General features: G+C 44.9%; 2 protein-coding genes across 4 annotated transcripts in view; one reads left to right on the top strand and one right to left on the bottom strand.

Annotated features, from left to right (window-relative positions):
* WDR37 (WD repeat domain 37) overlaps positions 1–964 on the bottom strand; it is a 43,800-nt gene extending 42,836 nt beyond the window's left edge. The window contains exon 1 of one of the 2 annotated variants that reach the window (XM_059840004.1): positions 759–964. The gene's annotated coding sequence lies outside the window, so the exon portion shown is untranslated. The remainder of the gene's footprint in view (positions 1–758) is intronic. The other variant, XM_059839996.1, reaches the window with a different exon arrangement.
* Positions 965–7,441: 6,477 nt separating this feature from the next.
* Positions 7,442–13,586, top strand: IDI1 (isopentenyl-diphosphate delta isomerase 1). 2 transcript variants are annotated; one of them, XM_059839985.1, is made up of 5 exons: positions 7,442–7,580; positions 8,588–8,742; positions 9,737–9,829; positions 11,092–11,222; positions 11,783–13,586. In XM_059839985.1, exons 1-5 carry the CDS (start codon positions 7,486–7,488, stop codon positions 12,098–12,100), a joined length of 792 nt encoding a protein of 263 aa, XP_059695968.1. In that variant the 5' UTR covers positions 7,442–7,485; the 3' UTR covers positions 12,101–13,586. The 2 variants fall into 2 exon arrangements, with proteins under 2 accessions (XP_059695968.1, XP_059695959.1); XM_059839976.1 differs by having other exon boundaries at positions 7,449–7,580; positions 8,585–8,742.
* The last annotated feature ends 1,280 nt before the right edge of the window (positions 13,587–14,866 follow it).

Raw genomic sequence — 14,866 nt, 5'->3', positions numbered from 1 at the left:
GCATAAGGAATGGAATCTAGCATCCAGTCAACCCCTGAATACATTAAGCATATCTATTCTTCCCTCAAACTTATTTTCACAGGGTTTTAGCTCAGAAAATTAGAGGACTACTGAAGATGGCTCTTTGCAAACAACTTTTACCCACCGTGGACACTTCCATGTCATCCTCCCATTGCTGAAGGCCAGATTCACCCATGCCACCACAAACGATGCTCCCCTCATCATTTAGCTGTGCCCCTCTTCAGAAATTTAAGGTTTCCATGTTTACTCCATTTGTACAGGTGTCAGAGGATCTGAACGCCACCTGTAAACTACTGGGGCTCTACGCTTGGCCTGTCCTTAGGATAGGCAGCAGCACACGAACAAAGTTAGCGAGAGGAGTCTGCTCACAGCACCCTCGGCTTCCCTACCCGCAGACCTGGAACCATCCCTACAGCCTGGGGCTGGAAGCGCTCAAAAACCGCCACACACAGAAGAGGAAGGAGAGCTTATTTTCGCTTATTTCGGGTTTTTATACGAGAACGTGCAAGTCATTTCACGAGGAAATAAAGCAGAATAGGACGGGCAGGGAGGGGGTGCCCGGGCAGGAGCCCCGGTTTGCGCCGCGGGCCTGGGCGGCGGCGGCGGCACGGCGCAGGTACCACAGCCACGGTGCCACCGCCGCTGCCCCGGACCCCGCCCGGACCCCCGCACCCCTCAGCCCCTCGGGCGGCCGCGAAGATGGCGGAGGGTCCGCGCCCCGCGTCCCCCGCACTCACCTGTCAGCCACAGCCGCGGCGGCGGGCGGAGAGGGGCAGGGCCGCAGGCGGCGTGGAGAAAGAGGAGGGGAAGGATGAGGACAACGAGGAGGAGAAGGCGGGAGGGGCAGCAGCGGAGGCAGTAGCAGCAGCAGCAGCGGCGATGATCGCGGCGCCGCTCGGGCAGGACGCGCCTCCCCGGTGCCGAGCCCTCGCGGCGACATCCGGCGGAAGCGGCGCGGCCCCCGCTCCGAGCCGCGATGGCGACGGGCTGGCACCGGGACAGCCTCCCGCCAGGCACTGCCCGTGGGCTCGGGAACGCCCCGGCCAAAGGGAGAGCCTCCCGCCCGGCACAACCCTGGGGTTCGGGAACAGCGACAGCCTCCCGCCCGGCACAGCCCGCGGGCTCGGGAACGCCCCGGCCTCAGGGAGAGCCCCGCGGGCTCGGCAGTGCCCCGGCCCCAGGGAGAGCCCCGAGGGCTCGGCAGTGCCCCGGCCCCCGGGAGAGCCCCGCGGGCTCGGCAGTGCCCCGGCCCCCGGGAGAGCCCCGCGGGCTCGGCAGTGCCCCGGCCCCAGGGAGAGCCCCGCGGGCTCGGCAGTGCCCCGGCCTCAGGGAGAGCCCCGCGGGCTCGGTAGGGCCGGGCCGGGCAGGAGCTGCCCCGGCAGCTCCGCACTCCCCGGCCCCGCTGCTGCCCGGGTCACCGCAGTGCCGGAGGTTAAACAGCGGAGTGTGTTCCGTGCCGAGCGCGGCCCCTCGGGGTAACGCTGTGCTCGCTTACCGTTACTGTTACCGAATTGAAACTGCTGCTGCTGCTTTGGTTTGGCAGTTACCTCCGGTAACACTGCATCAGGTGGACTGACAAAGGAGCTGAAACTTTGCGGGAACATCACTGGAATTCCATATTTTTTAATACAGAAGGGCTGGGAGATACCGAATGTGGAGTTTTTCTACAGTGTCTGCAGACGGAGTGACAGAGGCAGCGCATCAAAGCTAACCACGACGTTCTGCAAGCAGGCTGTTCACTCTGAAGCCTACAAGGCGTAATTGAAATGTGATTAATTCCTCTGCTGATTAGCACTTGGAATAAACCTCCACCTAAAATTCTCATTCATTGTAGCAGATAGTGAAAGTCAAAAGAGGCCTTCGCCTAATTATTTTCTCTCTTCCGGCAGATTATCTTAACTGCCTTAGAAGAGGTCTGTAAAAAGGCCAGAAGAACATGTGCCAGTGAGAGCTGGAAATATTACATTTTCTTTTAATGTGCTTCCCAACTACAAATCTGCCTGCAGTTCTCATTTGTCTTTTTTCCTTTCTACTCACTTCTGTGCTGTCGTGTCTTAAAGCTGTATTAAACAGCAACAAAAATAGTGGTTTACCTATTTACTAGCATATTTCTCATTATTGGAGGTCATTCTCCAAAATCACCAGCCTAACTGGTTGAGAACATCCTGTAATTTTAGCCTATTCCCTTTTTCAAAGCCACTAAAAGGGAGCAAACTAAATAGCTAAATGACTTCAAGGAGTGGAAAAGAGAAAAGATTGCACAGGCAAAAGGAGAGGGACAAGAGATGGAGCAGAGGTGCCCAGGAGGAAGCTAAACACAACCTAACCAAATGCCCCAGTTTGATGCTTTGAATTCTCTTTAGAGTTGGTGCAGTTGTGGGTGGCTCAGCCATCTAAACCAAGTGACAATTCGAGTTCTCAGCTGTTCAGTTTCTAACTAGACATTTTTAAGCTTTATAATCCCTACCAAAATTACTTTAACATAACAGTACTGTACTGTAACAATTTTAGCTATATGTATGAAGGAAAAAAATGTCCAGCAGGAGTACAAAGATCCACATTAGAGATTTCCTGGGGAGAACACCTGGCAGCTTTTTTTCTCCTCTGGAGCAGCACACTCCCCGGGAGGAGAGTGCATTACAAAGATGACCATTTTTTTTTTACCTGAAGAAATGCAAAATACTGAAATGAGGCAAGATGGGCTTAAACATCTTTTTCCTTGGTACAGGGTTCCTCACCTGAAAATGAACATGCCCCGTATGGATGCAGTTGCTTTTTCATGAGAAGAGAATGGCAAGTGGCCTGTTGTCACTCTAGCTCTGCTGCTGGTTTGGTTTTGTCATGGCACTGCAAGAGTAGCAGGCCCTGTGTAATGTGTAGGAGCAAGTGCAGAACAAAAGACAGCTTTTCACAAACTACCTGGTACAAAAGAAGAGACATAAATAGCAATACAGGAGCCTAGGGGAAACAGGGCAGTACTATTCAGCATCTTTTCAATAACTAAGAAGTTTTTTCAATAAGCATACAGTAAATAGATTAGAAAAAGTTAGGTTACCCTGGACAAATCTACTTCTGCACCCATGGCTGGACTAGAAAAGACAAGACAGGAGGCTTGGGAAATCAGCAACAGCAGAGCACTAGCTGAACCTCCCAAATTAGCATTTTTCAAACCTGCAAATGTAGCAGGAAAAGGCAAAGCCTTCCGTCCAGAGCTCAAACCAAAAGAAATAAAAACAAAACAAAACCAACCAACCAAAAAAATTTAAGGGAGAAAAGGACTCAAGGGTTATTTCTTGATTCATGTAGGAAACCTTCTAATAACTCCTTCCTAGAAGAGTGGTTTCCTATACCATTATTCATTCACCTTATGCTGTATAAAAACATTTGGAAGCCATCCATCACAGTACTCTCTCCATCAGCTTGAGATAGCAGAACAAATGCAAATACAACATCCTACTTAGATATTTAGCATATATGTATTACATTCTTACTACAAAGACATCTGTCTTCTCTGAAGCAAGCTGAAACCAACCCACTTCCCTGAAAGAGGCCTTTTAAGAAGAGTCAAGGGAACAGATTAGTTAAGACTGGGAAGAATTTACTTCTCATTTCAGATAAAACCCAGGTTGTTTCTCACTAAGCACCTGAGTGGATCATTTAGACAAATATTTTCTGAAGAGCTACAGCTCCAGGCAGGAAAGGACTCACAAGAGAAATTCTCTAGGGAGACCAGGAACAAGGTTAGCTCTGAAGCTGAGAAGGGTGAAGTGGAAGACTTAAACATCAGAGCAAGTTAACAGGTAGCTGAAAAAGAAGAAGTTTGGATGTGAAGGGGGGGAAAGAAGCCCATTAATTTTCCTTGGCAAATCTGAAAACTGAGGACAAGCATTTTTCAGGAGTTTATGCATTCTAGGCTGGGGTCAAATCTCAGGTTTGTTCAACATTTATTTCATCTTGTAACTTGTCATCATCTTGTTTAGCTTGCTGGAGAATTAAAAGATTTTTCTTCAGTTTGGTGGGGATTGCACATCTCTCTTAGTAGACACCAAAAGTATGTCAGGGGTTTCCAGCTGGTTGGCTTTTCAGGTGAATGAAACACTTTCCAGTCGTTACAGGAAACTGTCTTTCCCTTGGTAGCTGTGTTTGAAAACAGTCAGGGGACTTCAGCGGATGCAAAAATTAAGTCTCAAAAGCATTTGTACGTCACTTCAGGCATTCTGTTTATGCAGGGTGGAGTAGAAGTTCTGAGGTTACAGTGAAGTGCATACCATTACAAAAATTAGCATGCTTTATTTTCAACACAGAGCTTTGAAGGTAAAGAGCAAGTCTGTAGGGGAGAAAAAGGAAAGATGATACAGATGACATAAAATCCAGTATCTGGTTAAAGGCTTGGGAAGTCTCTCCCTTGTTTGTTTTGTGAAAATGGTTTGTTTTGTCTCTGTCATCCTTTGTCCCTGCTTCTTTGCCTCTCATTATCCACCAGGACTTGTCACTTCTTGCTGCTCACCAGCATTGACTCAGGTGAACTGCTTTGTTTGTCTGTGCAGGGCAGGAACTGTAATTGTTTCTGACTGTCAGGTTCTGAAGTGCCTGTATAGAAGGTTTTAGTAGTTATTGCTAAGAAGAAAAGCCTCTTTTCTCTATCCTCTATAAGCACATTTTTCCTGGTTTCCCTCTGCTGTGCAGCCTGAAGGTCACTACACCTGCTAATGTCTCATGCCAGCTGTGCCCGGGCACAGACACATCTCTGCCTCCCAGGGGAGTAGTTTCTATTCTAAAAGAGCTTCAATCACAGGAGAGCTGCTCGTTAACTCTGTTGTCATCATATGAAATGCTGGTTTCTATGTCCATCTCAGTAGTTATTTTTTTGATAGATCTGTGTAGCTGGTTTTGTTGCTTTAGGAAAATGATAGAAGAAAATATTACAGTTTGTTTGTTTTTTAATCTGGAACAATGAAACAAGCAAGTGATTCATGTGGTGAAGGATGTTCTCAGTATATTTATCAAGATATACCAGTATATCTCAGTCTCCAATTACTGTTCTTTTGTGCCAGTGACTCAGCAATAAGTAATCTGTAAAGTAATGAAAAGTAAACTCAATAAAAAGAAATCTGTGTACATTTCTGTCCTTTCTGAGAGTACATATTTATTTTCAACAGTCCTGTGATAACATTAAATTTGTAGTTTATTAATGAATAACACGATATTAACATTAAAAGATAATGTTATATTTTATGTAGTTAAAAGGATATGTAGCAGCCAACACATTGTTACAGACTTCTTTTTTTTTTTTTTTTTTTTCACTTTTGGCACTCGGCTGGTTTCAAGTGGCTTTCATTCAAATCAGCTCCAGTCTCCTTTCTTTCAGCAAGCTGTGCACAGGGGAATGCTGTAAGATAACCCACCCCATCCCCCCTCCATTGAAAAATATTAACTGTCCATTTGAACACTTGTGCTGTTAATGATATCTCCCAGTGACAGGCCATCTGTCCTGTTCACAGGAACATTCAAGCAAACCAGACTGAAATGCTGGAACTTGATCTGAGAGGGAATCAGAGCAAGCCATGCCTCCAAGACATGATAAATGTCATTTCTAGGCTTTTTATGGCATCCAGGCATAAACCCAAACCTGTGGACGACCAATAAGCCAGCAAAAGTCTAGCTGATAAGGTATTTATCTATGGTGGTGTGAAGTTTCTAGAGGCTGGTATTGAAGTTAGTTTTTCTAATTTGTTATCTGTGCCTATCTAAACTCCCCCATCTGACCAGTTCATCTAGACATCCTGCCTGTGTTCCAATTGCTGCCCAGGATGTTTGTTTGTTGTTTTCTCTGCCCCCAAGAGCTTCCTGAGTTGGGGAATTCCAGAGCTTGACTAGCACGGTATGGAGGGGTTTGACAGCTGGCCTGCAAGCAGAGCTGAGTTAATAGAAGAAATAACAATTGATGATTTTTGAGTGTATCCATAGCAAAGAAGAAGACAAGGCCGTCAGCATAGAAACAGATTAGAAAAGATACATAAAAGTTTTTTGTAAGCTAGACTACATGCATAAGTAGATGTGTATACATGCCTTAATAAATTTCTGTAAAACCTTTGCCAGTTATAATAATGTCAATTAAATTGTACCAATGAATATAAGTAGTTATTGTGATGTAGTTAATGACTTAAGATCACGCTTTGTTAAGAGTATATAAGCTAGAGAACACACAGAATAAACAACTTTTTTCTTCTTGAACCCTGATCACGTGTGTATATCACGTCCAACCTAACGCTGAGAGCGCAGGAACTGCCTCCCAGCAGCTGCGGCTGTCAGCGCCGGAGGGAGCCGGTGTTCATTCCCCCGCTCCCGGTGCCACAGGCTGATCTGTGCGGCACACGCCGAACTTCCTTAGCTCGAACCACAGATCAAAGACAAGCATCCAGGATGAGACGTGCCAAAAAGCCCCATTACTCTGCAGTCCCGGGCTTATGGCCGCCGACTGGAACACTCCCAGAACCGAGCAGAAATTCCATGCTGGAACTGCTGGAACACCGGCACATTTGTAGGAGCCGGGACCTGGGCACAGTCCTTTTCGTGAGTGGGTGAAAAGACCATGAGCAGTGCTGAATGTTAGAAATATTCAAGTTCAGACATTGGGATGTGTAGGAAACACATTCTTTGCTGTTCTTGTGAGCTAGCAAAGGCCTCCTGAAGATAAGGGGAAGCCCCATATCTCTCCTGAGGAAGACACCAAGGTTGTCACCATGGAGACAGGATGAAGGAGAGAGAGTTAAGAGATACAGACTCTGGCTGGCTCACAGAGTGACGCGGCTCCCTGATCACCTACTGGGAACTTTGTTTGTCTCTTATAACCAATGGGCAGTGAATGTGTATGTTGGATGAATGTAAATATCTTGAAAAAGAATAAAAGCAACGTTGCTGTAATAAATCTGTCTCTTGCACCTTTCTGATGGAGTCGTGGTACTTTGTGTTGAGTCGTGCTCTCTAACGACAGGACTGGGCTGCCAGGGAGGTGGTGGAGTCACAGTCCCTGGAGATGTTTAAGCAAAGACTGGATGCGGCACTCAGTGCCATGGGGTTGGCATGGTACTGTCCGGTTATAGGCTGGACTCGATGACCGCAGAGGCCTTTTACAGCCTCATTGATTCCATGATTCCCGTCAGAAGCCAAAGGCTTCTCCCTGCTCGGGAGCCCGACCCAGCCCCGATCCTCTCCGGTGCCGGTTGTGGGCACCGCCGCACGCCCCGCCCGCCGCGCCGCCCTGCGCCCATTGGCCTGCTCGCCGCTGCTCCCTGTGTCTATTGGCCAGCGCCGAGCCGGGGCTGTGTCGCGATTGGCAGCGCCCTCCACCTCCCCCACCTGTCACTGCTGGCACCGCCCCCCGCGCCGCAGTGGGGCGATCGGGCGATGCGGTGACGTCAGCGCCGGGCGGCGGCGCCATTGGCGGGCGAGCTGTGACGAACGATGTGGCGCGCGCTGCTGCGGGCCGGGAGCGTGGCCCTTCGGAGCCGCCCCGGCGTGAAGGGAGAGCGGCGGGGGCCGAGCGCACGGACAGCGAGGTGAGCGGGACACGGAGAGCGGGGCACGGGGACAACTGCCGAGCGGGCCCAGGGCGGCCACCCTGCTCCTCAGCCCTGCCGAGTGGCGTCCAGAACTCTGTGTCCGGTTCTGGACTCCTCCGTACCCGAGAGACGTGGGGCTCCCGGAGCGGCTCTGTCGGAAGGCAGCGAAGGTCGTGAAGGGACTGGCGCATGTCTTAGAAGTAAAGGCTGAGGGAGCTGGGTCTGTTCAGCCTTGAGGAGGGACAGCTGAGAGGAGACATCGTTAATGTCTATAAATAGCCGTGGGAGGGTGCCAAGGGAATGGTCCTCATTGCTGAGCAATAAGGCAGGGGGCAGATGCACAGGAATTCGCACCCGAGCGTGAGGAAGAGCTCCTTTCCCGTGTAGGTGCAGTGGAACAGGAGTCGCTGTGGAGCCCCCTCCCCGGGCATGCTCCAGAGCTGTCTGAATGCAATCCTGTGCCGGGATGAGCCGGACAGAGCAGGGAGGTCCCCAGGTGACCCCTGTGGTCCCTTCCGACCTGAGCCCTTCAGGGATTCTTTGGGCGGCCGGGAGCCCCGGCAGCAGAGGCTCGGGCAGGGCCGGTGCTGCTTTCCGTGTTCCCGAACCTTAAAGGCTGTGGAGAGGAGAAATCCTCGTGCTCAGGATGCCTGGCGTTATAAAGCAGCCAGAGCTGGTGCACAGCTTGAACTTTGGAACTGGAATTCCTGCCTCTGACAGCCCATAACAATGTTAGGCTCAGCATGGCTGTCCTGCAGCAGCTGCTGCAAGGGCTTCCCGAGAAATAAAAGTGTTTCAAGTACCTGCCAGGTGTTGCTGTGTGGTTTGTGTTGTGGATAAGAAGTTTCAGGAAACTAAAAGCATATAAACCCTCTCAGAATAAAATTGGTGTGCAATGTACACCATGTCAGAGAAAAAAGCCATTAGGTTATTTCTCACACTCTGCCCAGAACCTTATGGATGTTGTTTTTAGTGAATGACTCTTCATTGTCTGTCTTCAGTAGTGCTACCGTCAGGATGCCTGAGGTAAACACAGATCACCTGGATGAGCAGCAGGTGCAGCTCTTGGCAGAGATGTGCATCCTTATTGATGAAAATGACAATAAGATTGGAGCAGAGACCAAGAAAAACTGTCACTTGAATGAAAACATTGACAAAGGTACAGCTTGCTCATCTCCTAATTGACCCATTGAGTTGATTAAATATTTTCAGAAGCATAGTCATGATTAAATTAAATACTTGATTTCAGGTGAGTGTTGCATCAAACCAGAGCAAGTACCTCCTCTTAGGCCCTTTCTCCTCAACTTAAAATATTTAATGTTTAATTCTGCAGAATGGAGGAACACTCAATTAGAGGCAATTGCAAAGGAGAGAAATGTGTGATTGCACATACAAACTTGACTAATATTTTTTAATCCCATTTTGAAGATAAAGCAGTATTTTTTCCTATTCTGAATACCTAGTTCTATGTAGCTTTTTCTAAAGAATGCTGTTTGCTACTTTGCTGAGTTCTTTTCAAGTAGAAAAGGATTTCATTTTAAAGTAGTTCACCCAGAGTTCTACTTCAAACACTGCAAGTTTAACTGATTTTGGGTTTACTTGAGGTTGGTCAGATTCAACAGTCTCTCATGGTAGTGTGTGACCTCTTTTTATGTACTTAGGGAAAGCATCTTCTTGAAGAGTGAGGAATAACAGACTCAAAAAGTGAAGAAAACAATAATTATACTGTTTTTAATGGAGCCTATTTTTGTTCTGCTTTTGCAATTCTTGAAGGGTCTTGAAATTCAGTTTTTTAGGAAATTGAGTAATTTATTTTTGATTGTTAATTTATTGGTTCCAAGTTTTCCTTGGAAGCTTGCCCAAATGTGCACATTCAGAATGGTGAACTGACTGAGTTTAGAAGAACTCTGTTGTGTTTCTGTTCTAGGACCTCTTCTTAATTTTATGTTTTGCATAAGCTGACTTAGAAACCTGAATAATAGCACTTGAGTTATTTATCAAATCCCTGTTTTTTAACATATATTAATTTAAAATGGGATAAAGTAGAAATGAGGCCATTATAAGCCCTTAACTGTCTTCATATGTTTTTTTGCTCATCGATTAACTATCTGTTTTGTTCTTTCCTTGTGGTTTTTTTTTTTTTTAATTTTTAGGTTTACTGCACCGAGCTTTCAGTGTTTTCTTATTTAATACAGAAAATAAACTTCTACTGCAGCAGAGGTCAAATGCAAAAATTACATTTCCAGGTTAGTACTGAAACACTGTATTTATATAAATGTATTATTTAGATCAATATTTTTAAAAAGTATGTATCAATCCAATCCTGCAGTGTAACTCATTCTGAGGGTTTAGAATTTACTACTTTGGAGAGGACATACATCCAATACTTTTGAGAGTTCAAACAACCTTGTGGGTGAAGTAAGATAATGGGAATGCTTGTGTATTGCTATATATATTCTTGGGAAATGGTTGTTCCCTGACACATTTGGTCCTGTTCATGCAAGGGCAGAGGGTGTGATGTTTACCCTCTCTGCTGCAAGACATTTATTGGAGTTGAAGAAATGGCTCTGGTGGCTGTGAAGAGTGTCCCATTGCACTGGTAAAAGCTGATGTGCAGCAGAGCCCTGGTGCCTGGGAGATCTGTGGACCTTTGTGTTAGAAACATTTGTTTAACTCTGCCAGAAGTGAGGCAAAAGTGTGGCCAAACCATGCAGTGCATGACTTTTGAACACTCCTGAACTATTAGTGTGAAATGCAAATAGAGAGGCATAAAAATAAGAAGGGGATCAAATAGAAACAGCTTACATGAGGCGTGCTGGAGGGACCATGAAGTTGTCTGTTGCAGAATTTTCAATGGAAAACAATATGTTTCCAATTTGAGTAAGGAAGACCTTACTTTCCTTCTTTTTTCCAAGGGAATCTTTACTTTAGAGCTTGTTTCAACCTTTTGTCTATAAAAGTCAAGCTCAAAAGCATCTAAAATAGAGTTAGAATATCTACAAACCATGTCTGAGCATTTTGACTGGTTAGCAGAGAAGGAAAAAGAAAAAACAGTATAGATTGTTTGTCCTTTAAACACGAGTATAAACTTTGTATTTAATTCTACTTACTGCCAGCTGTTCTTGAAGCTCTGGGAATATTTTCATTATTCTGTTACATATGAACTCCCAAAAGTAATTTTAATTAGCATTTGAGATACAAACAAGGTCTTTATAAACTGGCTCTCTAAGTAGATGTGTTGGGGATAAGAATGCCTGTCCTCATGTGTATCAAACAGTAGCCTACAAAGTAGTGCTTGGCAGAGGCAAATCCCAGTGCAAAATATTTAAAGGAAAATAAGAGGTGTAAATGTCTTCTCTCTGTGACCCTTGTCTGCAAAACAGAAATGAAGCTGGGATGTGTTGAATAACTGGCCTTTGTCTTTGGGGGATTTTGGTGGTGTGGGTTTTTGGGTTTTTTCCCCACATCCTTTTATGTGTCAAAAATGGACTGATCCAAACTTTTGCAGATTGTTTTACCAACACTTGTTGCAGTCACCCTCTAAGCCATCCTCAAGAACTGGAAGAAAATGATGCCATTGGTGTTCGGAGAGCAGCACAGAGACGGCTGAAAGCAGAGCTGGGAATTCCCATGGAGCAGGTAAAGAAGGGAGGGAGAAACAGGAATTCTGGCCAGCATTTGCCAGCTTACAGACTGTGTCTGGCAGACAGAGTCAGCCTCAAACCTATAAATGAGCTTCTCTTTGGAGATGCAGAGAAGTGAGTGAACTTCCAGAGATCCCTGGAGAGCAGGGTTACACTTGGTCTGTCAGTACATGGTTCTGACCTTGACTTCAGGTGGTTGTCAGCTCTTTTCCTTGGGAGATGAGGGGTATGTGCAAGTGTTTGTGTTCACCAGTGCTCAGTGAGCGTGCAATAAAGTCTGATAAACATTATTTAAAACATCCCATGTAGGAGAAATACACTCCCAGTATTACAGAGTGAGTCTGGCTAGAGAAATGCTGTGCAATTCATGCCATCAAACTGCTTGAAATTAACTTTTTTTCCTAGTAATTCTTTGTGAAAAAGTGCATTGCAGTTGTACACTTGGGAACAAATAATTTCTAAGGAAGAGGATAATAGCTGGTAAATTGTACTGCAGTGCCCAGCAGTGCAATTCTCCTGGTCTGGCAGCACTTCTGACAAGTGTTTTGGTTGTAGGTTCCTCCAGAAGAAATCTCCTACCTGACTCGAATTCACTACAAGGCCAAGTCTGATGGCATCTGGGGAGAACATGAGATAGACTATATCTTATTTGTGCAGAAGGATGTGACCCTGAATCCTGACCCCAACGAGATCCAAAGCTACTGCTATGTGACACAGAAAGAACTGAAACAGCTCCTGGACAAAGCTGCCAGGAATGAAGTTAAGATTACTCCATGGTTCAAGCTGATAGCAGAGACCTTTCTTTTTAAGTGGTGGGATAACTTGAATAACTTGAACAAATTTGTTGAGCATGAAAAAATACACCGAATGTGAATAGCTGGGATAAAAGGTGCTGAAGGCTAGCAGCGATGTGTTGTCTCATTAACACTGATAAATCATGATGCATATGCAGAGAATTGCTCCACATGGAGCATGTTTAATTTATACAGATATTGTCATAGCCAATGTTTTTAATTCTTTGTCACCTCTTCCCCCTCGTCCTTGGTTCTCTTGAGCCTGTTTAGAGCTCATGTAAAATGGGTAACAGTAGCATGAAACCCCTGGGTTCCTCTTCCTCCAGTGCCTGGTGAAAGATCCTCAGCCTGTGTGTGCCCTGCACACGTGGGAGGGAGCCCAGGCACCTCCTGCCCAGCTCAGGCAGGAGGACTGGGGTGTTCCCATTGAACTCAACCACACATTAAATAATGATTACACATGACTGTGGGCTCTGCTGTGATGTTGAGAAGACCAGCTGCCAGAAGAAAAAAGCAATTCAAAGTAAGCAGGATTATTTTTAATTGCAGAAAGCAAATCTCTTCAGCTACTGTACTCTATAATTAACCAAACCCATAAAAGCTTAAGTAATTGGACTGCCTGTGTGGAGTAAGTTTGACTTTGAAGTGCTGACATATGTGTTAAACCTTTAGATAATAAACACTGTTTGGGGTTTTTTCCCCCACCAGGCTTTTTTGATTAGTTGATGGCTGAATACTGGACATCTCAAATTAAAAAAAAACACCTGTTAATTACAGCAAATTAAGTGGTACTTGTCAAATGTCAGTTGTCTGTCTTTGGAGACAGGATGTGTACTAAATGGCTCTTCTCCATTTTCAAAAAACAAGGCATCTTGATACAAGGGCTTTTCTTTTCCTGTAATAGCCATTCCCAGACAACTCCAACCCCCTGAACCTCATAATTCAAGACTGACAATTTGTGGGCTTACACTGGGTCTTGATGTCAGTTAATTAGAAATTGTACCAGAGCTAATCCTTTTTGATCTTGCAGTCAATCAATTGCTAGTAACTTAGGAGGCTTTTTCAGGAAGACAAATACTCAAGGGTACTTCAATTTCAATTATAGACTGGGGGGAGAGAGGGTCCTCAAAAAAGTGTGATTTCTTCTGTTGGCACACCACTCAAACTAGTTTTTAAATTCTCCCAGAGCCTGATGAAATAGGATGTTTGTCATCCAACTTATCATTAAAAGTAAACATGGTTGTAATGATTCTGTGTCTGGATTGGGGGTAAAATTAACTTTTTCTGTGGTCAAAGTTTCTCTTTCTCATCCCTGTTGTGACTGCAGCGCTGAAGCTTTCACGTACCAGCACCTCCAGTGGTTCAAGGTTAGAGCCAAGTTTGTTGTGTATTGGCCAGGACTGATGTATTGTTTCAAAGCAAATAATATCAGGTGAGGGGACAGTGATGTGATGTAGTAGCCCTTGAATTTAGTGCAATCAGCCATGATACCCAGCTGTAGGCAATGGAGAAGTTCTCAAATACTCTTAAAATCTAACTTTATAATTAAAATACCTTGCCTAAAACCTTGGACTGTTGTTTTCTTTCCAGATGTGAAGCCACGTGGAGAATAATCTCTGTTGTTGCCACATTCTAAGCAGCATCCTGCCCATTAAACACCACTGAAGCAGCATGATGTGGGCAGGGCAGCAGGGCACAGATCTACTGGAAAAAACTTTTTCTAGTTCAGCTTGGAGCAAAAGGTGGCAAAACAGATCCTGAAGTAGAAGCCCTGTGCATACAAAAGCTGGAAAGAAAAGTTTTGCTTAACAGTTCCTCAAGGTCCCTCAGTTTTTCTTGACATTAGTCTTCTTTACAGCATTACAGTATGCTTTAATTCTGAATTTATTTATTTATTTATATTCTGAATTTATTTATTCAAAGTAGATGAGAGAAGCTCTATCAATTTACACATGCTGCAAAAGCTGACATTGAAATTACTGGCTGTATTTTAAAAAGTAGTGATTTGAGGGTTCTTTCTTCCCCCTTTTTGGGGGGGGGGGGGCATGTGTTAATTTTTAACATGGATTTGAAGTGTACTGTTCAAGCATAATTTTACAAACCTCTATGTAGCCATTGACAAAGTAGGAACAAAAAAGAAATTCATATTTGGCAATATGTTTTGCCTTGAGCAGATAGAGAATTTTGTCTAACAGGTCCTGAAGAGAAAATGTCTTGCTAAGCCAAGGATGACAGCAGCATGTGCTTGGCACAAAATTTCAGTCTGATTCTCATTCTCTACATATCTGAAATGTTAATATTATTCAAGGTTGTAAGGTGTAACCTTCCCTGCCCCTGCTGTTTCAGGTTATTACAGGCAGCAGGTCAGTACTAGAACTGCAGTTTCTCCAGTCACCCTGTAGCTCAGTGAAGTGGCAGCATTGCTCCCGTGCTTTGGTGCACAAACACAAACTTTGTGTAGTTCTTAATGCTTTTTTGTTACTTCTCCACCTGTTTCAGCCTTCACCAGCAACATAAACTCATCACAAAGGATTACCTGCATGCAACAATCCCAACCATACTGAACCCAGGCATTTTTTATTAATGGTAGTTCAACAAAGTGTTCACATTTCTAGATTTAACCTCATTTTAAATTAGGCTTGTATAGAAGTATAAACACTTTACTGATACATGAAAGTCAGGAATAAGAATATGGAAGAAAGTATTTTTAATGTCTGTTTATAAATGGTTTCTACCAGTAGAATTGGGAAATTTCTTTCATGGTATTTCTTGGAACTGCAACATCAAGATATTGAAAAACTGAGCTTGAAGTATCTTAACCACTAACATAAAACACACACTTAAA

Source organism: Haemorhous mexicanus, chromosome 1 (genome assembly GCF_027477595.1).
Source record: "Haemorhous mexicanus isolate bHaeMex1 chromosome 1, bHaeMex1.pri, whole genome shotgun sequence".
NCBI lineage: Eukaryota > Metazoa > Chordata > Aves > Passeriformes > Fringillidae > Haemorhous > Haemorhous mexicanus.
The sequence above is the reverse complement of the archived record's forward strand: the minus strand, read 5'-3'. Positions and strand labels throughout refer to the sequence as shown.